Source organism: Brassica napus, chromosome A8 (assembly GCF_020379485.1).
Source record: "Brassica napus cultivar Da-Ae chromosome A8, Da-Ae, whole genome shotgun sequence".
Lineage (NCBI taxonomy): Eukaryota > Viridiplantae > Streptophyta > Magnoliopsida > Brassicales > Brassicaceae > Brassica > Brassica napus.
Window position 1 is genome coordinate 18738620 of NC_063441.1, and position 12584 is coordinate 18751203.

The 12584-nt window shown below is 35.2% G+C and overlaps 2 protein-coding genes and 1 non-coding gene across 4 annotated transcripts; 2 read left to right on the top strand and 1 right to left on the bottom strand.

Annotated features, from left to right (window-relative positions):
- Positions 1-990: 990 nt before the first annotated feature.
- On the bottom strand, positions 991-1073 carry TRNAL-UAA. Its single transcript has one exon. It is a non-coding gene; the product is annotated as a tRNA-Leu (tRNA).
- Positions 1074-4616: 3543 nt separating this feature from the next.
- LOC106360106 (protein NRT1/ PTR FAMILY 5.15-like) lies at positions 4617-6942 on the top strand. The gene is made up of 3 exons (XM_013799703.3): positions 4617-5072; positions 5151-5368; positions 5572-6942. The coding sequence occupies exons 1-3, from the start codon at positions 4949-4951 to the stop codon at positions 6838-6840; spliced, it is 1611 nt and encodes a 536-aa protein (XP_013655157.2). The 5' UTR covers positions 4617-4948; the 3' UTR covers positions 6841-6942.
- Positions 6943-7424: 482 nt separating this feature from the next.
- On the top strand, positions 7425-9883 carry LOC106361859 (protein NRT1/ PTR FAMILY 5.15-like). 2 transcript variants are annotated; one of them, XM_013801665.3, is made up of 4 exons: positions 7425-7684; positions 7756-7973; positions 8181-8665; positions 8904-9883. In XM_013801665.3, the coding sequence occupies exons 1-4, from the start codon at positions 7561-7563 to the stop codon at positions 9769-9771; spliced, it is 1695 nt and encodes a 564-aa protein (XP_013657119.1). In that variant the 5' UTR covers positions 7425-7560; the 3' UTR covers positions 9772-9883. The 2 variants fall into 2 exon arrangements, with proteins under 2 accessions (XP_013657119.1, XP_013657118.1); XM_013801664.3 differs by having other exon boundaries at positions 8970-9883.
- Positions 9884-12584: the final 2701 nt, after the last annotated feature.

Consider the following 12584-nt stretch of genomic DNA (forward strand, 5'->3'; position numbering starts at 1 on the left):
TATTTGGCTACAAGAGCCTGCTGTCAAAGCTTTATAATTAAGGAGAAGAATCAACTTTTACAAGTCATGAGAGCCAAGACTGTAACTTATAGTAATATCATTAAATTTTGTAAACAAACATAAACAACATCGATCGAGCTGGAGTAGATGATATCGAGATAAGTATGAAAAGTCTCAGGGTCGTGCAACTATACAAAAGTCAGACTGTTAATTAAAATGTAGGAGATACAAAAAAACAAAGATTGTCACTTATCATCACCTCACGTGGTTAATTAACAAACATTTTTGGTGCCATTTTTTTGTTTGGGTGCAAATAACAACAAAGTAACAAACATTGCAGCTCATTGTAAGGAAATGAACAATACTTTTATTTTCAAGTATTTTCGGTAAGCATTTTTCTCATAAATTATTTTATGCTTGAAAAAAAAAATTAGAGGCTGATGCTTCTTTAATCTTTATAGCTCTTTTCTAGACTTGATTTTGACATACCGATCAGGGCCGGCCCAAGAGGGAGGGCGAGCAGTGCAATGACCCAGGATCCATCGTAAAATCATACAAATTTAATTATGGAAAGGAATCCATTTTTTTTTGTTTTTTATCAAAGACCCATAATTTATTTTTAATCATCTATAATGAATTTTAAAAAAAAAATATTTGCTCAGGGCCCAGTAGAAGTTTAAGCCGGCCCTGTACCGATGGTATTATTTTAGCCAAACTTGCTAGGTTTAACCGCAAGTTTCTTCTGCATGTCTTAATTTCGTTAAATTAAGGCTTTTCTATTGTTTCATTAAAGTAAGGTAACTTTCAGTAAAATTCACTGAGAGATGTTTGGAAAAATAACAACGATACTCTGAAAGATAAGCTCAGTGGTAGGTCTGTCTCTTGGAACAAAGTATCTGCAAGATATATTTTGGCAGGACAAACTCAATATTATACAGATATGGGCTGATCGGTGGCCCAATTAAAATGCTGCTCAGATCCAAAACATTATGCAGGCTGTGGGGTTCGAACCCACGCGCACTTATGTGCAGAAGAACTTAAGTCTTCCCCCTTAACCACTCGGGCAAACCTGCTGACTGAATGTCATATATATTTCTAATATTAGTACCTAGAAACTATGTTAAAACGAAGAACAAAAAACAAGAAAATTTTGGAGAAACGTATTCAATTGTATATATGAGTGATTTAGTAATTGGTAATATAAACAAGGGATACTAGCAATTTGCTAAGAGAGAATCCTTGTCGAAAGTCTTCTACATATGTAAATAAATAATCACTACATCCTGGATCAGTGAATGTGTGTAGGTTACTCTGCGTAAGTGAGTCTCTCTTTTTTTTTTTTTTTTTGTCATCTCATGAACTCATAATAAACTAGTTTAGGGAGAAACAATGTTTTAGTAAGAAAGAGTTTCCTGGATGTAGTGATTATCACGAGACCAGAGTTCATACTTCATACATATGGAGGATCGGAGGTGGTGGTCTTGGTATCTTAATATTCTCCAAAGGACCATTTACAAAAAGGACATTGCAAGTTTGATCATTTACACGATGCAAAGCAGTTATTCTACACCTTAAAACCAAAAAAACATAGTTTGAAATCAACCACTTGAGGACACATAGTGAATATATATCACACATCAGCGTGGCACTGTTTTGCTAACCAAAAGATATCAGTCGACTTCGTTGTCGCCATCTCGTGGTAGTTCTGTTTTGTCAGTCAGTCAGTCTTTCCAGTGCCCCAAGCGAGAAAGCTCTTTACATATTAATCAGTTTTCAAGCTCATCGATTTGCTATCCCAAATCAAAGCCTTTCTTTCTTCATCGCATTTTAATCGTTTTTAATCTTCCCATCTCGTATCCAGTGAGAATCGTGATGTTTCACTGTTTTAAGCCAATAACTGAATTTTAAGGGGTTACGTAAAGATACCAGCTATATAAACATTTTAGTGATATCTTAACATCTTTAATCTACTTAAATAGAAAAAAGTAGATTGTGTTATTGTCTAATGTCTAGGATCTTGTTTTTAGTTATCAAGGATCTTATACATGCCCGCCCTTCCATAAGCCCAATAAATTTCCACTTTAAGCCACATTACTACTAGAAAATATTAAGGCCCACATTTGAAATCTTTTATAACAATTTGTAAGTGATAATCAGGTGGTAATCACTCTTGGCAAAGTGGTACAATCATTCTGTTGAGCACCCTATCCGTAATGCATGGGTATCTTAAATTTTGAAACCGCAATGTATATTTATACTTTATTTTTATATACCAATTTTTTGAAAATTCATTCTTCATATTAGGAATGAGAATTCTTTTAGGTTTTATGCTCCTACTCGGATGTTCTATCTGCGTAGGTTTGCAAGAAGCTCCTACATGGAAAAAACTATGACACTAAAACTAAATTTGCTATTACTAAAATCATTAATATTGAAAATATCTCAAGTAATCTCATGAAAAAATAACAGAGAGAAATACAAAAAAGTAAAAAAGAAGGAAATAGTCTATTGTTTGAAGTATTCTAACTTGTTTTGAAAAATCTATTCTATGCTTTAATTTTTAAATGAACAATATTTTTGAATATTATTATATGTTGCGAGAAATCTACTAGACTTTCTCACAATGTTAATAATCCTTTTTGTCAATATTACTTTTTGTACAAGCTTAACTAGTACAAGAGGATTCGAAAAACCAATACAAACATTGAAAGCCTATTACAAAACTTAAAAGATAACTATTATACAAACATTGCACGTGTAGTACACATGTTAAACACGTGTACAAATAGGCTGTGAGAAGTTTCCGGTTCATCCAGTTTTGCTCACCGGTGTTCAACTTTCCGGTCATCCCTCTGTCGTATATTTGGAGATGACACATGAAGCTCCATCGCTTTTTCGAATCCGTTTTAAGATCTACATGTAGTGCTCGTCAGTTTTTCTAATTTGATTTCAAAAAGACCATGGATTAGACTGGATGGTCTAATTGATCAAATACAGATAATTTGTCGGGACGTTTTATAACAAATCCCTGACTTTACTTAATCTGCTTCCAATCGATAGGCTTTATCCATTAACTTTGAATCTCAACAAAGAAGTATAAATTTTCTGACTTATATCAACATAAAGAAGATGATTACTCTCCGATGGAGGAGATCTAGCACTCGCAGACAACAAGAGAACAAATCAAAGTTTTGGAATAAAAAAAATTAAACTTGTATGGAGAGAAAGAGATTCAAACAAATCAGAGATAGATAATGAAAATATGACGAAAAGTTTTGATTAGCTTGAAGATACACAACAAAATAAAAAGATCGACATGCAGAGCACTTAATCTGTAACAATCCATCCCGTGGACTCCACCTTCATGCGGACCCCAGACTGGCTTTGCAAGCACTGATTCTAATTCCTCATCTGTGAGCTCTCACTTACTCTCCTATGTAGGTTATTGGTGCGCTTGGCGTTCTTTAAACTCAAAATCTCACCATTTAACAATACTCTTATCTGGGGGAAGCTTAGAACTCACAGATGAGAGATTAGAGTAGGTGCTATGCAGGATCTTCTTAAGGTCTATAGGACGGGTGGAGTCTACGGGACAGATTGTTACATAATCGATCTTGTAGACCGATAGTATTTACAACAAAGGCAAAAAGAGAAAAATGGTAACAGATGGCAAAGGCTACCGGTCAACGACAATGATCTTGACTAAACTGTTTTTGGAGAGAAGTTGAGAGAGTAGAAAGAGAAGTTTCTTACCTCAGTACGAATCAATCTCGTATTATACCACAATGATAATAACCTAATACATTTATTGAATTCCATACGCAATTACGCATATTTTGTTCTAGGTTGGGAATTGATGGTATTTGCACGTGTCTATTATATAAGTGATGATATACAGATATAGCATCCGCTGGAATGCATGGTTAATATAATTATCGTTCAGACGGAAAAGCATTAGCTGGGAAGAATCTTTTGTTTTCATATTGAGATTACTAGTTAACTATTTATCAAAAATTCTTTAACAGATTATTGATTTCGATAAATGGAAATTTGTGAAAATAATATTTAAATCATATCTTACAAAATAATTGATAATCTACCCCTTTATATTTTATATTGCAAATTATAACAATTATTCTCATGACAAATTTTTTTTAACTTAGAACTATTATTTTTGATTTTTGTTGACCAAATATTCATATTACCTTTGATCTTTCTTCAGAAAAGAAAAAAAAGAAACATATAGCAAAAGTTTGATTTATGTATAAGAAACAAAATAAATTTCAGTGTCAATTTAATCAAATTTACTTTTTTTACCCATTTGTCTCCTTTTGTGAAAGAGAACCTCCATGTGTGTTTTGTTAAAGGTTAATATGTAAATATTAATATAGATACTAAACTCAGATAATCAAACAAAAAAAAATTGAGATATATGTGCGCTTCCATTCTTCTAGGGGTCCACGACTGGTTTTGAATTTCCATAACCTTGAAAACTTGACTTTTCGAATGAGGAACAAATAATAGCTGATATAATAACATGAGCACTGCACGTTACTTGTTTTAGATTTAATCAAATAACACAGACGAGTAATCAATATATTAAAATAAAATAACGAACAAGAAATCCCTGATATAAACTGCTGTCAAACAGAAAAATATAAACATAATAGGGCATGTTACTCGGTTTGGATTAACCAAATAATATAGACGACCAAAGTACAGCTCGTGGAAAACTGGTCCATAAAAGAAATTATGGTGATTTTTAACAAAGGGACAATATGTCATACTACTAATTAATGGTAAGTAACAATGGTGTATGTACTCTCTATATATTTATAGTTATCTGACTACTACGCCTCATCACGTTCTCATCTAAATTATCATAATTATTTAAAACCTAAATTCAGTTTTAAGTTTAACATAGTTCCTAATCTCAGTTTAGCGAGAAATGTCGATACCAGAGGAAGAAGTTGGACTTCTTGAAGATTTAGTTAACGACTCCGTCGACCACCGTGGTAACCCCGCCGTGAGATCTTCCACCGGAGTATGGAGATCCGCCAGTCTTATAATAGGTGAAAAGAGTAAACTGTGATTAACTTAGTGTTTGTTTCGTGTTGCTAATTAAATCTTTATCATGTATGTTTCATCAGGTGTGGAAGTTGCAGAGAGATTTGCTTACGTTGGGATTGCATGCAACATGATCACTTACCTAACCGAACAGCTCGGGCAATCGACAGCAAACGCCGCCGTAAACGTGAACACGTGGATCGGAACCGCCTCCACGCTTCCTATTATTGGAGCTTTCTTAGCAGATGCTTATCTTGGTCGCTACCGGACAATTCTTGGATCTTCCCTCATCTACATACTGGTTGGTACCTTGTCTTCTTCTTTCTCCACTAATACTTTAAATTCGAGTTTATCATCGTGAGCTTCCAATCTAAAATCAGATAATAATTTGATTATCCTATCTTTTATATATTAGTTCATTATTTTTTAACTGAGATTTCATTCATTCATTAACAAATTACAAAAAAATAAATTAAGTAATTAAACCGGATGAAATGATTATAGGGGCTTGGACTACTGACCTTGTCGGCTTCCCTAACTCTTATGGGATCGTCTGAGAATCGTAAACCTTCTTTCTTGATGAACGTACTTTTCTTCTGCTCTCTTTATCTTGTGGCCATAGCACAAGGAGGTCACAAGCCATGTGTTCAAGCGTTTGGTGCGGATCAGTTTGACTCGGACCATCCTAAAGAGAGATTAGCCAGAGGATCGTTTTTCAATTGGTGGTTCTTGTTTTTATCCGGCGGAATAGCCATATCAATTCTTGTGATGGTGTATATTCAAAGCAACGTTAACTGGGCGTTTGGTTTTGGGATTCCATGTCTATTCATGGTTATGGCTCTTGCTATCTTCTTTCTTGGGAGAAAAACTTATAGATATCCAAAGAGAAACCACGAGAAGAACAACAACGGTTTTGTAAGGATCGGTAGAGTTTTCTTTGGGGCCATCAAGAATCGAAAACTGATGAATTTAAATAAAGGGATGCTCTTAGGAGAAGAAGGTGTAGAGCCATGTAGTGATATGGACGTGGAGGACGCGAAGGGTTTGGTAAGGCTTATTCCAATATGGATCACATCGATGGTGAGCATGATTCCTTACGCTCAATACTCTACTCTCTTCACCAAGCAAGGTGTTACCGTGGACAGAAGAATCTTGCCGGGCTTGGAGATCCCTCCGGCTACTTTATTATCATTCGTGTCTATATCAGTTCTCATCTCAGTTCCGATCTACGAGCATGTGTTCCTGCCTATAGCCAGAAAGATTACCAAGAAGCCTAATGGGATCACAATGCTCCAAAGAATAGGAACCGGAATGGTGCTAACGTGCGTCAACATGGTGCTCGCAGCACTGGTGGAAGCCAAGCGGTTGCGAATCGCTGAGGAACACGGGCTCATTGACAAACCGAACGTTACCATTCCAATGTCCATATGGTGGTTCGTCCCTCAGTATATGTTGGTCGGTATGATCGAAGTGTTTGGCCTGGTAGGTGCACAAGAGTTCTTCTACGACCAGGTCCCCACTGAGCTGAGAAGTATTGGTCTCGCTTTCTCTTTGAGTGCGTTGGGTCTTTCGAACTTCTTTAGTGGTCTCCTCATCATTGTTGTTGATTGGGCTACAGAAAGAGATGGTGGACACAGCTGGTTTAACAATAACTTAAACCGAGCTCATATTGATTATTTTTACTGGTTGCTAGCTGCATCCACGGCCATCGCTTTCTTTGTGTTCGTGTTCATTTCAAGGTCGTATGTTTATCGTCGGGTAGACCAAGTCTAAAAAGTATTCAAAGGACAACTTATGTTGATTTTAATATGACATGGTTTTGTGTTCCAACTTTGTAAGTTACAGTTTTATAATTTAATTTGTGAAAGAAAGCTTCGATGTGTGTTTTGTTAAAGGTTATTTATGAAAATATTATAGACACTATATAGATTTAAATTTGAATATTTAAACTCAGATAATCAAACAAAAAACATGAGATATGTGCTTGCTTTACGCTTCCATTCTTCTATAGGGGTCCACGACTGGTCTTGAATAATGAACAGAAATAGCTGATATAACAAAAACACTGCACGTTACTCGTTCTGGATTTAATCAAATAACACAGATGACTAATCAATATACTGAAATAAAATAACGAACAAGAAACCCCTGATATAAACTGCTAACAAACATTTTAAAAAAATAAACATAATTATTATTGCTTATTACTGGGTTTGGATTAATCAAATAAAATAATATAGATGACCAAAGTACAGCTCGTGAAAAAGTGGTCCATAAAAAAATTATGGTGATTTTATAACAAGGGACAATATGCCATACTACTAATTAATGGTAACAATGATGTGTTACAAAAAAAAAAAAAAGTACTCTCTATCTATTTATAGTTATCTGACGGCTATATACCTCGTCACGTTCTCATCTAAAAGAGAAAAAAGTTTTAACATAGTTCAGTTCTAAGTTTTAAAAGAGATCCTAATCGCAGTTTAGCGAGACATGTCGATACCAGAGGAAGAAGTTGGACTTCTTGAAGATTTAGTTAACGACTCCGTCGACCACCATGGAAACCCCGCCGTGAGAGCTTCCACCGGAGGATGGAGATCGGCCTGTCTCATAATAGGTGAACAGAGTAATTTGTGATTAACTAATGTTTTGTTTCTTGTTGCTAAATCTTTGTGTATGTTTCATCAGGTGTGGAAGTTGCAGAGAGATTTGCTTACGTTGGGATTGCATGCAATATGATCACTTATCTGACCGAACAGATCGGTCAGTCGACGGCGAATGCCGCCGTGAATGTGAACACGTGGAGTGGAACAGCCTCGACGCTTCCTATAATAGGAGCTTTCGTAGCAGACGCTTATCTCGGTCGTTACCGGACAATTCTTGGATCTTCCCTCATCTACATACTGGTTGGTACCTTCGTCTTCTTTTTTCTCCACTAGTATTGTCAATTTCGAGTTTAGCTTCAACTTAAAACTAATTGATAATAATTGAATTGGTCCTAATTTTTAGTTCATTATTTTCTAACTACCAATGTGAGATTCCTTTCATTCATTCATTAACAAATCACAAAGAAAAAAAAATTAAAGTAATTAAACCGGATGAAATTATTACAGGGGCTTGGACTACTGACCTTCTCGGCTTCCCTAACCCTTATGGGATCATCTGAAGAGCGTAAACCTTCTATCTTGATGAACGTACTTTTCTTCTGCTCTCTGTATCTTGTGGCCATCGCACAAGGAGGTCACAAGCCGTGTGTTCAGGCGTTTGGTGCGGACCAGTTTGACTCGGACCATCCTAAAGAGAGAATAGCTAGAGGATCGTTTTTCAACTGGTGGTTCTTGTTTTTATCCGGAGGAATAGCCGTATCGATTCTTGTGATGGTGTATATTCAAAGCAACGTTAACTGGGCGTTTGGATTTGGGATCCCTTGTTTGTTCATGGTTATGGCTCTTGCTATCTTTTTTCTCGGGAGAAAAACCTATAGGTATCCAAAAAGCCACGAGAAGAACAACAACGGTTTTGTAAGGATCGGTAGAGTTTTCATCGTGGCCTTCAAGAATCGGAAACTGATTAGTTTAAAACATTCTGGTCAGCTCGAGTAAGTTGCATAGATCCCAAGTTTTCGTATATATCATTTTCCGAGTCGGTTCTTCTTCAAAACGTAAATTTAATAAGGATTTTGGTAAAAAAAAAAAAATTGAAAACAGTTTGGGCGTCTATTAATTGTTTTTGAAAACATTTAATAAAGATATTTTGATAACAATCTCCAAAAAAATTTAGGTTCAAAGCCAATATTAATTTCATTGGACTGTATGATCATTTGAGTTTTGGTTTAGTGCTGGACTTTTTTTTAAAAAACTAGTGCGCTTGTCTTGTTTTGACGTTTATTTGTGTGTGACAAGATTCCTTGCAAAAGCGATGCTCCTAGGAGAAGAAGGTGTGGAGCCATGTAATAATATGGACGTGGAAGACGCTAAGGGTTTGGTAATGCTTATTCCGATATGGATCACATCGATGATGAGCATGGTTCCTTACGCCCAATACTCTACTTTCTTCACCAAGCAAGGGGTCACCGTGGACAGAAGAATCTTGCCGGGCTTGGAGATCCCTCCAGCTTCTTTTTTGTCCCTCGTGTCTATATCAGTTCTCATCTCAGTTCCAATCTACGAGCACGTGTTCCTGCCTATAGCCAGAAAGATTACTAAAAGGCCTAATGGGATCACAATGCTCCAAAGAATAGGAACCGGAATGGTGCTTACGTGCGTCAACATGGTGCTCGCAGCATTGGTGGAAGCCAAACGGTTGCGAATCGCTGAGGAACACGGGCTCATTGACAAACCGGACGTGACCATTCCAATGTCTATATGGTGGTTTGTACCTCAGTATATGTTGGTCGGGATGATCGAAGTGTTTGGTCTGGTAGGTGCCCAAGAGTTCTTCTACGACCAGGTCCCCACAGAGCTGAGAAGTATCGGTCTTGCTTTTTCTTTGAGTTCGTTGGGTCTTTCGAACTTCTTGAGTGGTCTTCTCATCATTGTTATTGACTGGGCCACAGAAAGAGATGGTGGACACAGCTGGTTTAACAATAACTTAAACCGAGCTCATATTGATTATTTTTACTGGTTGCTAGCCGCATCCACGGCCATTGCTTTCTTTGCTTTCGTGTTCATTTCCAGATCGTATGTTTATCGTCGGGTAGACTAAGTCTAAATAATTAGAAGTCAACATAAGTTGACTTCAAAAAATATCATATTTGTTTGGTCCAACTTTGTAAGTTACCGTTTTATAAATTTAATTTGTTGTTTTCGTCTCAAAATCACACTTTATTCCAAAAAAATAATTTCATTAACCAAATATTTGAACTTACAAGTTAAAAATAATTTAGTGGAAGTGCATACAAAAACGTATTTATCAATCTCGTTGCATATGTTTTGGATAAAGCTTTAATGCTTGGGACTACAAAAAGGTCCATTCATTGTTAATATGTATAAGTAGCATTTACCACCATATAGGTACGGTTGTGCGATTCGTATGTTGCCAACACACCTTATCCAGCTTGAAAGATTTGCTACAAGGAACTGAAAACGTGGTATTGGCAGGGCCATATATATCAAATAAAACTTACAAAACATAGCATGGGCACAATATAAGCAAATATAAGAAAAATGACAAAATCTAAAACTTATAGATTCAGACTTGAGATAATAAAAATATTCACGATCATTAATATCTAAATTGTCGTGAACCTAGAACACCGATCAAATGTCTAAGAATTAGAACCTAGAGCACATTAATATAAATACTTAATGTAAATGTCATGAAAACGTGAAAGTCGAAGGGATGCCTCAAGCAAGTGGCTTTTGGATGGCACGTTCGTTGGAGCTGTTTCGTACCACTCGACCCAGCAAAAAATAGACGACGGCAAGCCAATAACTGTTGACAGTCACAACCATGAGAATAGATATAAATGCAATTACTAAGTTTGTTGTATAGATCCCATCAAATATAATGTCGAACTCAAAGACCGCCTATAATACGTGGGCTCTTGGTGAATCGTTCTTTCGAGTTGTTTTGCACCACTTGTTTCACCGACAAAAACAAGCTCTGAGAACATATATCAAATGTAATTATTTGCTCAAAATGTATACTATTACCGTAATGAAAAACATCAAATGTATCGTACTTCCACTATGGAATAAAGCGTCTTTCTAATTGATTCAGTCACAAAAAATATGAACATTTTACATATATCACACCGTGCTAGCTGGTACGTGATCATATCAAGATACATTTTAATAGAACTTTTGTGTGTATATGGTTAGTATACTATCAACTATAGAAAAATAGCTCTAAAACATAAACGAAATTAAGATTACACTATTTTATTTAGCTATGTTTTCCACAAAGAAATTAACATCTTTGCAAAAAAAAAAAAAATTGATAACCAACACTTGATTAAACGGTGCGTGTTTTAGCAAGATATTTAAACAGATTGTGTGTGGATCTTGGATTTAGGGTATGACTGGTTTTCCCGCTACCACCCGCAAACGCAGCTTTTGCGGTTAGTAGCGGTTGCTGGCGTTTTGCAACAATCGCTCAAACCGCTCTAAACCGCTCCAAATCGCTCCAAATCGCTTTGAACCTCATAAATTCAAAAGCTGGTTCCAGCTAGCGTTTGCGGTTGCGGGCGTTTGCGGGAGGATAAATTTTTTTTTTTTTCCAAAACAATATAAATACAAAAATAAAAAAATTCAATAAAAAAATTAAAGTGAAATTATAAAAATGCTAAAATATATCAATTAAATTTTAATTAATATTATAAAACTTTAAAATAAAAATATTTTCTATATTTTTAAAAAATTTAAACTATAACTTTCTAAATATAAATTTTATATTTATTATAATATTATTATTTTTGATATTTTTATAATTGTATAAAATGTAAATATTATTAATTTATTATTTAACAGCTGCTGCATTTGGTAGTTAACCAGTCATAAGTATCCCGCAAACGCACAAATTTCTAACCGCAGAACCAGTCGTACAAATCTCTTAAAACCGCTAGAAACCGCAACCACCCGCATCTGCAAACTCCCGCAACCGCAACCGCAACCGCTGCGGTTAAACCAGTCAGGCCCTTAATCGAAGGTATCGATGACCTCCAAAAGTCTAATAGTTGACTTTGGATTGATATAAAACGCCTGATATAAAGGTAACAATGCACGTTAATCGGTTTGGATTAGTCAAATAATATAGTCGACTAAACTATAGCTCGTGAAACACTCATCCATTAAAAATTGCGTAACCATTAATTACAATCAAATTCCATGTTATCAGATTGGATCGAAGAATATGTTTTAATCAAATCTTGGCAATTAAAATCAGTCGAGAACAGTAAAAAATGTGATCTTAATCACATGTAATCATATCAAATCACGATGAGTATGCTTTTGATAATATATTGTATTCGTTATATATATTGATAGTAGCGCTTATTGTAAGCTTATAGTTTTAAGTATATATAGTTCATATTATGATTTATGAGTATATAAATATGTACAAGTTTTATGTAATGGAGATAATAACTTTAATTGTTCTCATTTTCTTTACCTCGTCATATTTTGATACACAACATGTCATACTACTATATATTGGTAAATTTGAAAACCTCTTTTACAAAAAAAATAATGTAAATTAATATATATATAGTTCTTTGACTGTTACACCTTCTCATTCTTAAACAAAAGGAAGAAGAAGATTACGAACAAACAAATAATTTCATCTGCGATTTAAGTAGGTCAGGTGGATAGAAATTGATACCTGAAGAAGTTGCACTTCTCGAATATATCGTAAGCTAACGTATTTATAATTTAATATGTTTGTTTTTTCGTGTCAATACACACTTCGTATAAATTAAAGGATAATTGAATGGCATGTTAAATATGAGCTAGATGTGCCTATAAGAAACATAGTATTTATCAATATCATGACATGGGCTTGGATAGGGTTTACAACTC